General features: G+C 40.4%; 1 protein-coding gene across 7 annotated transcripts in view; it reads left to right on the top strand.

The window, feature by feature from the left end:
• ppp4r4 (protein phosphatase 4, regulatory subunit 4) overlaps positions 1-12297 on the top strand; it is a 129065-nt gene that overhangs the window by 65318 nt on the left and 51450 nt on the right. For all 7 annotated transcript variants that reach the window (XM_046291811.1, XM_046291813.1, XM_046291816.1 and 4 more), the window contains 3 exons: positions 1452-1525; positions 4520-4626; positions 5272-5379. In XM_046291811.1, the coding sequence (XP_046147767.1) occupies positions 1452-1525; positions 4520-4626; positions 5272-5379 (289 nt within the window). The remainder of the gene's footprint in view (positions 1-1451; positions 1526-4519; positions 4627-5271; positions 5380-12297) is intronic.

Below are 12297 nucleotides of genomic sequence, written 5' to 3'. Positions count from 1 at the left end.
GATATCTTATACTATGTGTAAAATAAATATGGTCATATTTAGTACAATATTGGCACTATTTAATATAACTGCAGACAGAGAATTTTCTCCTAAACGTCCACTGAGCAGCACAGAGACACCGTTTAAATGCGTGCATACTCGTTAATTCAGCTTTAAGCACAAAGTGGTTTTTTCCATCTGTGACCAAGAGAAAGTGGTCTTGTTCAATTCTATTACTTTATTTACTTAGGTTGAGAGATCTAATTGCTGCTGAGAATATCACGGCGAGATTCAACTAGTATTGTTGCATCTACTAGATTCTCCCGTTTATTATGCACTACAAGCGAAGCTGTAAGTTTCACAGACACAGGGAATCGTTCCTTTATCTGGATAGGCCCGGAAATGTGACACGTCCCTATGCAAATGTGGGGTCTGATACCTGACTCTTCAAGTCATCCCCACTGGGAGAGTGGGAGCAGAGAGATGGGGCTTTCTTGCACTATAAGACACATGACCCTACGATGTTCACAGAGCGCTTTGTACATCCAAACCAGTCCAGAACCACTCAAAGCCCCCTAAATAGGGGACTTAACATCTAAGCGGAATCATAATAACCAAATGTAGCCTATTAATTGCTGAATATAGAAAGAAGCATGCCAATCTATAGGTCCTGCATAACACCAATTCATTTAAAACTACACCATGTCCAGGCCCAATGAAATTCTGTTCGGGACAGTAGATTTTTGGCCAACTGGCTCAATTGGGCCAGTAAGAAAAAAGTTAGTGTTGGACCCTGAATGTAAACAATGTCATGTTTTGGCAGGACATAAAGTTGGGTATTTTTTTGTGTGTAATATCTTCCAGTGGCAAATTAAGCCTGTTCAAAACAAGACATTGCAGAGACTTGTGGGTTGTATAGTAACAACCGGGCGAGTTGGATACAGCCAGACTTACACAGCCCCGCTTTCAGCTTTGCAGTATTCCTGTCCTAGCTCAAATGTAACTTTAGGTTGAACATTAAGTAACATCCCTTCAAAAGTCTCAAATAGCATGCTTTAAGCTTGTGTACAATTCATGTGGCACCTTACTTGGCAGGAATCAATCTTTAGCCATTGTTGGCACGAGAGGAACAAGCCTGTTGCTCACTCAGGTTTTCATTTCAGCATCCTACTGTTCCAGGATTACAGTCGATGAAAGCTTCTTCTCACAGATCTGTTGAATGTAGCTAGTGTCTGCCTGGCATTTTGCCCACAGTGTGAGCGAGGGAGTGAATGCAGCAGTTTGATTTCGTGACAGAGCTTAACCGTTGTGACTTACCGTCACTGGTGGGCTGTAGGTTGGCAGGGCATCATACTCTTTGGCACAGGGATGTTCCATTTCGAAACTTCAAAGGCCCTGGAATCATTATTAAACATTGGTAGCAGTTTTCAGTGTTTTTAAAATGTCACGTTTTCTCTGTTTCTCTTCGACAGTGGTGAGCAACGCATGGCTGGAAACTTTGCTGTCTGCAATCGATGCTTTACCAAAGGAAACCATCAGACAGGAGGTAACAACAACCTGAAATGTACACTAGCTAACACATTAACGTAACACATACAAGCTCCTGTCTCCTTCCGTGGCCTCCAACTGCTTTTAAATGCTAGTAAAACAAAATGCATGACTAGCATCACTACTCTGAAAGCTTCTGACTTAGAATATGTGGACAACTACAAATAGCTAGGTGTCTGGTTAGACTGTAAACTTTTTTTCCAGATTCACATTAAGCATCTTCAATTCAAAATTAAATCTAGAATCAGCTTCCTATTTTGCAACAAAGTCTCCTTCACTCATTCTGCCAAACATACCCTTGTAAAACTGACTATCCTACCGATCCTTGACTTTGGCGATGTCATTTACAAAATATTCTCCAACACTCTACTCAGCAAACTGGATGTAGTCTATCACAGTGGCATCCATTTTGCCAACAAAGCCCCATATACTACCCACCACTGCGACCTGTATGCTCTCGTTGGCTGGCCCTCACTACATATTCGTCGCCAAACCCACTGGCTCCAGGTCATCTATAAGTCTTTGCTAGGTAAAGCCCCGCCTTATCTCAGCTCACTGGTCACCATAGAACGCTCCAGCAGGTATATTTCCCTGGTCATCCCCAAAGCCAACACTTTATTTGGCTGCCTTTCCTTCCAGTTCTCTGCAGCCAATGACTGGAACGAATTGCAAAAATCACTGAAGCTGGAGTCTTATATCTCCCTCTCTAACTTTAAGCATCAGCTGTCAGATCAGTTTAGTACCTGTACACAGCCAATCTGTAAATAACACACCCAACTACCTCATCCCCATATTGTTATTTATCCTCTTGCTCTTTTGCACCCCAGTATCTCTACTTGCACATTATCTATCACTCCAGTGTTAATGCTAATTTGTCATTATTTTGCCTCTATGGCCTATTTATTGCCTTTCCTCCCTACTCTTCTACATTTGCACACACTGTATATAGATTTTTCTGTTGTGTTATTGACCGTACGTTTGTTTATGTGTAACTCTGTGTTGTTGTTTTTGTCGCACTGCAACAGTTAACAATAAATCAGTTCGCCATCTAAAATAAATTTGACCAGTCTTGCTTACCGTTAATTAGCATAATTTATGGAATTAAATTGTCACGTGTGTATTTTTGTTAGTTCGTCGTGTATCTATTTATCAGTCGTGCACAGGGCCTAGTTTGAGCGGAATGTCACCTGTCGGACAGCGAGAGCTGCATCTTCTCAAACAGCTGGTTGCTAATGGAGTGAAACGTGTTCTTATAAGCCCAATCATTGTGCAAAAGTTCTAAATGCAATCGCGTGTTAAAAACAGTGTTTTGATGACAGCGATTAAAAAGAGATACAGTTTTTAATTTGAACTGTGTGTTCCATTCACCATTTATGTGCATAGGCAACACGGTAGGCACGCTACCTTGCAATCTGAGCTGGAGACCGTATGCATTTTGAAAACATATACTTAATTGTTTGAAACCTGTATGTTTTACTTCATATTATGAGGTATGTCTTACCTTGCTTCAAAGTAGCGTAGCCAAAATCAGACTATGCGCATTTGTGTAGGATAGATTATTGCCCAACCCCAAACATTATAACACTCAGGTTTGTAATGGTGGTTAATTGTCACACTTACTTTTGAATGCTAAAAGTATCTTATATAAAATATATTAATAACCCCAAGCATACATCAAAATCCATAAAGATGTTAATTGACCAGAAAATCACAATTTTGGAATGGCCATCTCAGTCTCTGGACTTGAACCCAATTGAAAACCTTATTGTTATGAATTGAACAGGGTAGTCCATAAGCGCAGACAAAGGATGTCAATGATCTGGAAAGATTCTGTATGGAGGAATGATCCAAGATCCCTCCCAGTCTCATAAAACACATTAGAAAAAGTGCCGTTATCATCCCAAGTTGAGGTTTTGAAAACAGGGATGCCAATAATTTATGTTTTTGAGAAAATATATATTACCTTTTAAACCCCCCCCCCCCTAAAAATATTGTATTCGTATTATTTATTTTATGCAGTATTTTTTGCTCATCGTTATCAAGGGTACCAATCATTTTGGACCTGGCTGAATAGTCCTAGGTATATGTTATTGTTAGGGGGACTTATGGGTCAATTTGTAATATATTTGCTTTTATTACTGTGCAATTATTTTTTGTACTTTCAAACCATTTTCCCATTTTGATCCTAATGTCACACATTGGACCCATTATTTATAGAAAGACTCTTATATGGCACATATAGGGCCAATTTGCATTCAGTTGGTCAACTGACCACCTCCATTTTTCCTCAACTCCCTGTCATTTAGATTATTTTGTATTTTGTTGCATCTCATTTGATTAATTTAAATGTGTTTCTTGTATGTGTTACTGTAATTCTCCATTCAGCTTGCTTTTTAGTCCAAAACAAGGCTTACTCAGTGTCTGGGAAACCGTCCCATAGTATCTTACCTGAGAATTATGCCAGGCTTCTAAGGAATTTCTGGGCATATTTCTGGGCATTAAAACCGTACTTTTTTAAAATGCCTTGCTGTGCCAAGGTCCATTTGTAAATATGACAAACTCTCTCACAGGGAGATGCCAAGCACCATGTTCATTAGCAGTCATTTAACAATAACCCATATTATGAAATACATTTCTGAAATAAGCCCCTGACGATGCAGATACATCCAGTTTGAGGCAATTGTTTGTATAACCATTAGTATATCTTATATGGGGAATTAAGATGGCTTCAGTGCCATTGGAAGAAACTAAGTTGGCTATCATTTCTCAGTATGACAATACTGTGCCTGACAACTCAAGTCAGCCAAGAACTGTGGTTAGTTAGGAAACTAAACTTGACAACATAATTTAGCATGGTCCCTATGGAGCCCTGGTAAAAAAGTGCACTATAAATGGAATAGGATGTAATTTGGGATACAACCCATGGTGTCCTTAAACAGGCTGTTCCTTCCGTAACACCCTAATAGCCTGTACCCATTGGTTGATCTTGCAGATCCTCAGCCCGCTTGTGTCCAAAGCTCAGCTGTCTCAGTCCCTGCAGGCCCGTTTAGCCAGCTGTCGTATCCTGGGGAAGGTGGCCTGCAAGTTTGAGTCTCCCATGTGAGTTTGTATCTTGCTCAATCGCCAAACAGAAGGTCTGATGCTTGTTTTTCTACAAGGGAATGTCATGATTAAATGCTTATTTTTCTGTAAGAAAATGTCTTGATTCAATTAGTTAAATAGATGTAGGGACCATAGATGCTACGGTAGGATTAATTATTTAATGATAGAAAGTCTAGACCAGGGGTGGGCAAACTTTTTGGCTCTAGGGCCACATCAGGATTTAAAAATTCAACCATGGGCGACACATTTGTTTGTCAAAATCAATTTGCTGGCCAGAAAAGGGGCCATTATTTGAAAATATATGTCTACATACTTTCTATCTACTTTTAGACTTTCAAGTGTGGCCTGGAGTGTTGTTTTTCCAACCCAAAATAATAATTTCTCCAAACAACAATAAAAATATCCCCATAGGCCGCATTTAATTGGCTGGCGAGCCCACCCCTGGCCCAGACAATAGATGTAGGACCCATAGCTTCTAGGCTAAATTAGTTACAATAATTTCACAGCTCATCTAAATTAGTTTCAATTAAATTAGCCTTTAAAAAAAATCTATATTGTGCCCTTTGGGACAGCTTTCCAATAATCAATAATAATTTGATTTCTCTTGATATGCCCCAAAATTGTATGAACCCCTTTTGGCAGAGTGAAGAAGGACCTCCTGCCCCTGGTGAGGTCCCTGTGCCAGGACGTGGAGTACGAGGTGCGCTCCTGCATGTGTCGCCAGCTGGAGAACATCGCCAGAGGAATCGGGTAAAAGAAACGAACAGAGAAGATAAAAAGAGGAGAATAATCCTTTCAAATAATCTAGAAAACAGCTTTGTATGGTGTCACATTAAAATCAGAGGAGGGGCTCATTGTAATGGCTGGAATGAAATAAATGGAATGGTTTCCATGTGTTTTATGTGTTTGATACCTTTCCATTTATTCCATTCCAGCCATTACATTGAGCCCCTCCTCTGATTTTTCCACCCACAAGACTCCACTGGTAGAAACAGTCACATTATTCAAACCGAAAGGCATAACGGTTAAATTGAACAGTGTCTTTGAAAAGGCTAAACACACCTTGTTGACCTGAGGATGTGAGACTAAATACTCCTGAACTTTTGTTTGAATACGAAAACAATTCTTAGAAGCTTTGCTTTCAGTTGAAGCTTATGTGTTGGGTGGGGGGGTTCTTTTTTCCTATCATGAGCCTCCAACAGACTCCCCCCCCCCCCCTCCCCCGATAGCAGGCACACTGCAGAGGGTCTGCAATCCATTTCTCTCTGTGGTAGAGGATCAGTCAGGGTCGTGTTAATTAGGGCACTCAACAGAAAACAAATATGAACGTTTCTTATTGGACAAAACCAGATTGTCCCTCCATGTTTCATTCAGTTTTCTTCTGTTTGGTGCTTAATAAACATGGTCCAGTTTCCCAGAGCTCCCGCAGATTCAGTTTGCCTCTCTCCATGGAACGCAGCAGAAACACTGTGTCCCAAATGGCACCCTATTCCCTATATAGCGCACTACTTTTGAGCAGAGCACTATGGGCCCCCACTATAGGGAATAGGGTGTCATTTGACAACCACACACTATCAACCCTGATAGACTGCAGCAGCCCCCTGGGAACAACCGGCCCAGTCAAGAAAAACGATTTATAAAATGCTGCCCAGTTACCTGTGTAGCAAATGCTTTATTTTGCAATCAGGAAAGTGGCAGGGGGAAGGTAGTGCTTACTTTGGTATTAATGCTTAGTGGCACTACAACTAATGGATACATATTGACCAAATAGAGAAACTCACAGGACGGCACACTACTGGGCATCCTAAGTGTGCAGTATATTCTTTGGGCTAGTTTCTCAGACACAGATTAAGCCCAGTCCTGGACAAAAAACAATTTCAATGGAGAATCTTCATTGAGCATACTTTTAAGTCCAGGACTATGCTTAATCTGATGTCCAGGAAACCAGCCCCTAGAGTGCATCTCATTATCATTTGTCCTATAGTCTCCCCTTTCCTGATATTTTATTATGTCTTATTTCTTATCCCCATCCTCATAGAGATGTTCTCCTTCGATAACATATATAGATATTGATCCATTAGTTGAATAGAAAATATTTGCGCTACTGACAGGTGCAATGAATTGAAACACCAACACTAATTGGTGCACAGAAACAAATTACCTGATTCTTTGAATGGATCTTTTCGTGTTTTGTTCATTAGTCCATCAAACTTTAAAACAATACTAAAATAGTTTTATTTTGTGAACTATCCCTTTAACAGTGCTACATTAATACAGTATGTGCTAGCGTTAGTTACTGTCAAACCCACCGGTGAATATTGGTATTGGAGTATCGCAGGCCACCAACTGCAACAGTGAGTTATCAGAATATGTATTTTGTCTGAGGGTGATTGACTAATAAGGAGAAGGTGTATTATGTGTCAGTCACCAACACAACCCTGTAACCTTGACATGACATGTTCTGTAACTTGATTCTCTTGTCATCCTTCATTGATCTTTTGGATGCAGTTAATGAAATGTGCTGTTTTACATTGCCAATGTTGGGGGAGGGAGATTCTATTCTTCTTAGCTCATACACTTAGGGATAGCCTAGTTCACAATAAAATAGTATCATGTTTCCATACATCAGCAGTGGTCTTAAACTAAAGTCAAGTCCATTTCCTTTTCTTGACACTTGTTGGATAACAGGCAAAATAAACACAGCAAATAGGCAGTGACTCATGTTCGAGGGAATTCATAATGACAGTATTGTTTTTACAAAAGAGATACAGCAAAAAATGACATCAGCTTTGCACCCTAAAATAAATGAAATTGGCAGCTCTGACTCGGCATCTCGATGTGAATGGCATCAGCATGCTTGTATTTGTAGTTGTATTTGTGTCAACCTTATTTTTTATATACATTTATTATCCATTGACAGTCAAGTATATTAATATGAAAAAAGGGGGAGAAAAATAATAATTCAAGAATGAGGTTACATTAAATTGAGAGCACAGGGAAGATCATCTTCCAGAATGATTTTACCCCCGGGCTTTCCCACATCATATGGATTAAGGTATCTTGGGTGTCATTAGAGCATAGAGTACAATTGGGTGATGGTTTGGCTTTAAGGTCATAGAATTTCCGGGGAGTAAAGTACATTCTGGGAACAAAATTAAAGTGAATCATTTGGTGATTTGGATTTCTGGAAGATAGAGATATATTGTGCCATATTGTTTGCCAATTAAGAACATTGTTGGATGTTTTTAGATCTTTTTTCCACAATTTGTCAATTGAAAGCGGCTTGGATGAGGACTTTACTAGACGGGAATTCATTGCAGAGACGAGACCTCCTTTTCCAAGCAGTATTTTATGAAAGGGATGAAGGTGAGGCTTTGTTTTCCAAGATACCCCATGAGCGTGCATAGCAAAATGTAATTGTAAGTAGAAAAGTAATGAGGTGCCAGGCAGGTTGTACTTTTGTATATCTTGGAATGCACAGAGAATGTACGCCAAACAGAAATGAAGTGAGAAATAATAGAGCCGATTCTTAATTTAGATTGTTTCAGAGCTATGTTGGAATAGATAAGGTTTTGTTATCTGTGTTGGTGAACACATCTTTATTCTATTGGATGCCATGACAAGCAAGTTTCTGGATTTAGCCAAGTAGCGAGAATGCAGAGAAAATGACCAAGAGTACCATTGGAAGTTCGGGAGGCTTTTGTCTCTGTAATATGGAGAGTTTAATTCTTGTTTCATTGTTCGTCCAGATACGTTTTGAGATTAGGGAGTGCATTTTCTTCCAGTGCCCATCAGGTGGTGCTACAAGGAGCATTGTACTTTTTTTCATGACAAAATGGTGTAACCTGCCCCAGGCTTGTTGGATTACTCAGAGGGGTATACTACAAAGCAGGTGTGAGGAGTTGGCGAGGTAACTTTGGTCAACTCTGAGTTCAACTCGGCATAACCGGTCATACGAAAGTGGCTCACCTTTTAGCCAGGTAACTTTCTATGGCAATGAATTATTCAGAACTAACCTGCTCTGGGGGAGGCTAACTCACAGGTAACTCCACTGAAATGACTGAGCCAATATGTTGAGGACCAATGAAATAATATTCCCTCCCTCTTGCAAAGATTGCGTCATCATCCCCTTCATTTGACGAAGACAATTGATCAAATGTTTTTTTATTTTAGAAAATTATAATGTTAAAATATATGACATATACAGTTGAAGTCGGAAGTTTACATACACCTTAGCTAAATACATTTAAAAACTCTGTTTTTCACAATTCCTGACATGTAATTCTTGTAAGAATACCCTGTCTTAGGTCAGTTAGGATCACCACTTTATTTTAAGAATGTGAAATTTTAGAATAATAGTAGAGAGAATGATTTATTTCAGCTTTTATTTCTTTCATCACATGCCCAGTGGGTCAGAAGTTTACATACACTCAATTAGTATTTGTTAGCATTGCCTTGCAATTGTTTAGCTTGGGTCAAACGTTTCAGGTAGCCTTCCACAAGCTTCCCACAATAAGTTGGGTCAATTTTGGCCCATTCCTCCTGACAAAGCTGGTGTAACTGAGTCAGATTTGTAGGCCTCTTTGCTCGCACACGCTTTTTCAGTTCTGCCCACAAATGTTTTATGGGATTGAGGTCAGGGTTTTGTGATGGCCGCTCCAATACCTTGACTTTGTTGTCCTTAAGCCATTTTGTCACAACTTTGAAAGAATGCTTGGAGTCATTGTCCATATGGAAGACCCGTTTGCAACCAAGCTTCCTGACTGATGTGTTGAGATGTTGCTTCAATATATCCACATAATTGTCCTTCATCATGATGTCATCTATTTTCTGAAGTGACCCAGTCCCTCCTGCAGCAAAGCCCACCCACAACATGATGCTGCCACCCCCGTGCTTCACGGTTGGGATGTTGTTCTTCGGCTTACAAGCCTCCCCCTTTTTCCTCCAAACATAACGATGGTCATTATGCCCAAACAGTTATATTTTTGTTTCTTCGGTCCAGAGAACATTTCTCCAATAAGTACGATCTTTGTCCCCATGTGCAGTTGCAAACCGTATTCTAGCTTTTTTATGGCGGTTTTTGAGCAGTGGCTTCTTCGTTGCTGAGTGGTCATTCAGGTTATGTCGATATATGACTCGTTTTACTGTGGATATAGATACTTTTGTACCGGTTTCCTCAGCATCTTCACATGGTTCTTTGCTGTAGTTCTGGGATTGGTTTGTAGTTTTCACACCAAAGTACGTTCATCTCTAGGAGACAGAACGCGTCTCCTTCCAGAGCGGTATGACGGCTGCGTGGTCCCATGGTGTTTATACTTGCGTACTATTGTTTCTACAGATGAACGTGGTACCTTCAGCTGTTTGGAAATTGCTCCCAAGGATGAACCAGACTTGTGGGGGTCTACAATTTTTTTCTCTGAGGTCTTGGCTGAATTCTTTTGATTTTCCAATGATGTCAAGCAAAGAGGCACTGAGTTTGAAGGTAGGCCTTGAAATACATCCACAGGTACACTTCCAATTGACTCAAATTATGTCAGATATCAGAAGCTTCTAAAGCCATGACATCATTTTCTGTAATTTTCCAAGCTGTTTAAAGGCACAGTCAACTTAGTGTATGTAAACTTCTGACCCACTGGAATTGTGATCCAGTGAATTACAAGTGACATTATCCGTCTGTAAACAATTGTTGGAAAAATGACTGGTGTCCATGGACAAAGTAGATGTCCTAACAGACTTGCCAAAACTATAGTTTATTGACAAGAAATTTGTGGAGTGGTTGAAAAATGAGTTTTAATGACTCCAACCTAAGTGTATGTAAACTTCCGACTTCAACTCTAGTAAGAATGACTGAATGCATTTTAAACTTGATGCACAAGCGTCCCACCTCGACAACAGCCAGTGAAATTGCAAGGCACCAAATTCAAAACAACAGATATCCCATAATTAAAATTCTTCAAACATACAAGTATTATACACCATTTTAAAGATAAGCTTCTTGTAAATCCAACCAGTGTCCGATTTCAAAAAGGCTTTACGGAGAAAGCACACCATGCGATTATGTTAGGTCAGAGCCTAGTCACAGAAAACCATACAGCCATTTTCCAGCCAAAGAGAGGGCTCACAAAAGTCAGAAATAGCGATTAAATTCATCACTAACCTTTGATGATCTTCATCAGATGTCACTCATAGGACTTCATGTTACACAATACATGTAATGTATACTGCCTCACACAGGAAGCGGCGCAGGTCCTAATCCAGGCACTTGTCATCTCCCGTCTGGATTACTGCAACTCTCTGTTGGCTGGGCTCCCTGCCTGTGCCATTAAACCCCTACAACTCATCCAGAACGCCGCAGCCCGTCTAGTGTTCAACCTTCCCAAGTTCTCTCACGTCACCCCGCTCCTCCGCTCTCTCCACTGGCTTCCAGTTGAAGCTCGCATCCGCTACAAGACCATGGTGCTTGCCTACGGAGCTGTGAGGGGAACGGCACCTCAGTACCTCCAGGCTCTGATCAGGCCCTACACCCAAATAAGGGCACTGCGTTCATCCACCTCTGGCCTGCTCGCCTCCCTACCACTGAGGAAGTACAGTTCCCGCTCAGCCCAGTCAAAACTGTTCGCTGCTCTGGCTCCCCAATGGTGGAACAAACTCCCTCACGACGCCAGGACAGCGGAGTCAATCACCACCTTCCGGAGACACCTGAAACCCCACCTCTTTAAGGAATACTTAGGATAGGATAAAGTAATCCTTCTCACCCCCCTTAAAATATTTTGATGCACTATTGTAAAGTGGCTGTTCCACTGGATGTCATAAGGTGAATGCACCAATTTGTAAGTCGCTCTGGATAAGAGCGTCTGCTAAATGACTTAAATGTAAATGTAAATATGTATGTTTTGTTCGATAAAGTTCATATTTATATCCAAAAATCTTAGTTTACATTGGTGCGTTATGTTCAGAAATGCATTGTCTCAAACAAATATCCGGTGAAAGTGCAGAGAGCCACATCAAATTACAGAATTACTCATCATAAACATTGATCTACAGATACAAGTTAACATACATTTAAAGATAAACTTCTCCTTAATGCAACCGCTGTGTCAGATTTCAAAAAGGCTTTACGGCGAAAGCACACGACGCGATTATGTTAGGTCTGCGCCTTGCCACAAAAACCATACAGCCATTTTACAACCAAGGAGAGGGCTCACAAAAGTCAAACATAGCATTAAAATGAATCACTTACCTTTGATGATCTTCATCTGGTGGCACCCCCAGGTCTCCATGTTAGACAATAAATGTTCGTTTTTTTCCGATAATGTCCCTATTTATGTCCCACTTTGTTTGTTCGTGCATTTAGTTAAGAAATCCAAAGGCACAATGCGCGCTCTCAACATCAAGACGAAAAGTCAAAAGTACAATAAAAGTTAGTAGAAACATGTCAAACGATGTTTAAAATCAATCCTCAGGTTGTTTTTGTTATAAATAATAAATAATATTTCAACCGGACAAAAGCTTCGTCAATAGAAAAGGAGAAACAGGACTCATGGCTGGACATTTCCACTGGCCTCTCATTGAAAGTGCTGTATCTCCCTAATTTTTCAGAGTAAACGCCTGAAACCATGCGTAAAGACTGGCCACGTGTAGAGGAAGCCATAGATATCATGAACTGGG

This window comes from Oncorhynchus gorbuscha, linkage group LG12 (assembly GCF_021184085.1).
Source record: "Oncorhynchus gorbuscha isolate QuinsamMale2020 ecotype Even-year linkage group LG12, OgorEven_v1.0, whole genome shotgun sequence".
In the NCBI taxonomy this organism is placed as follows: domain Eukaryota; kingdom Metazoa; phylum Chordata; class Actinopteri; order Salmoniformes; family Salmonidae; genus Oncorhynchus; species Oncorhynchus gorbuscha.
Note: the sequence above shows the minus strand (reverse complement) of the source record. Positions and strands in the feature narration are given on the sequence as shown.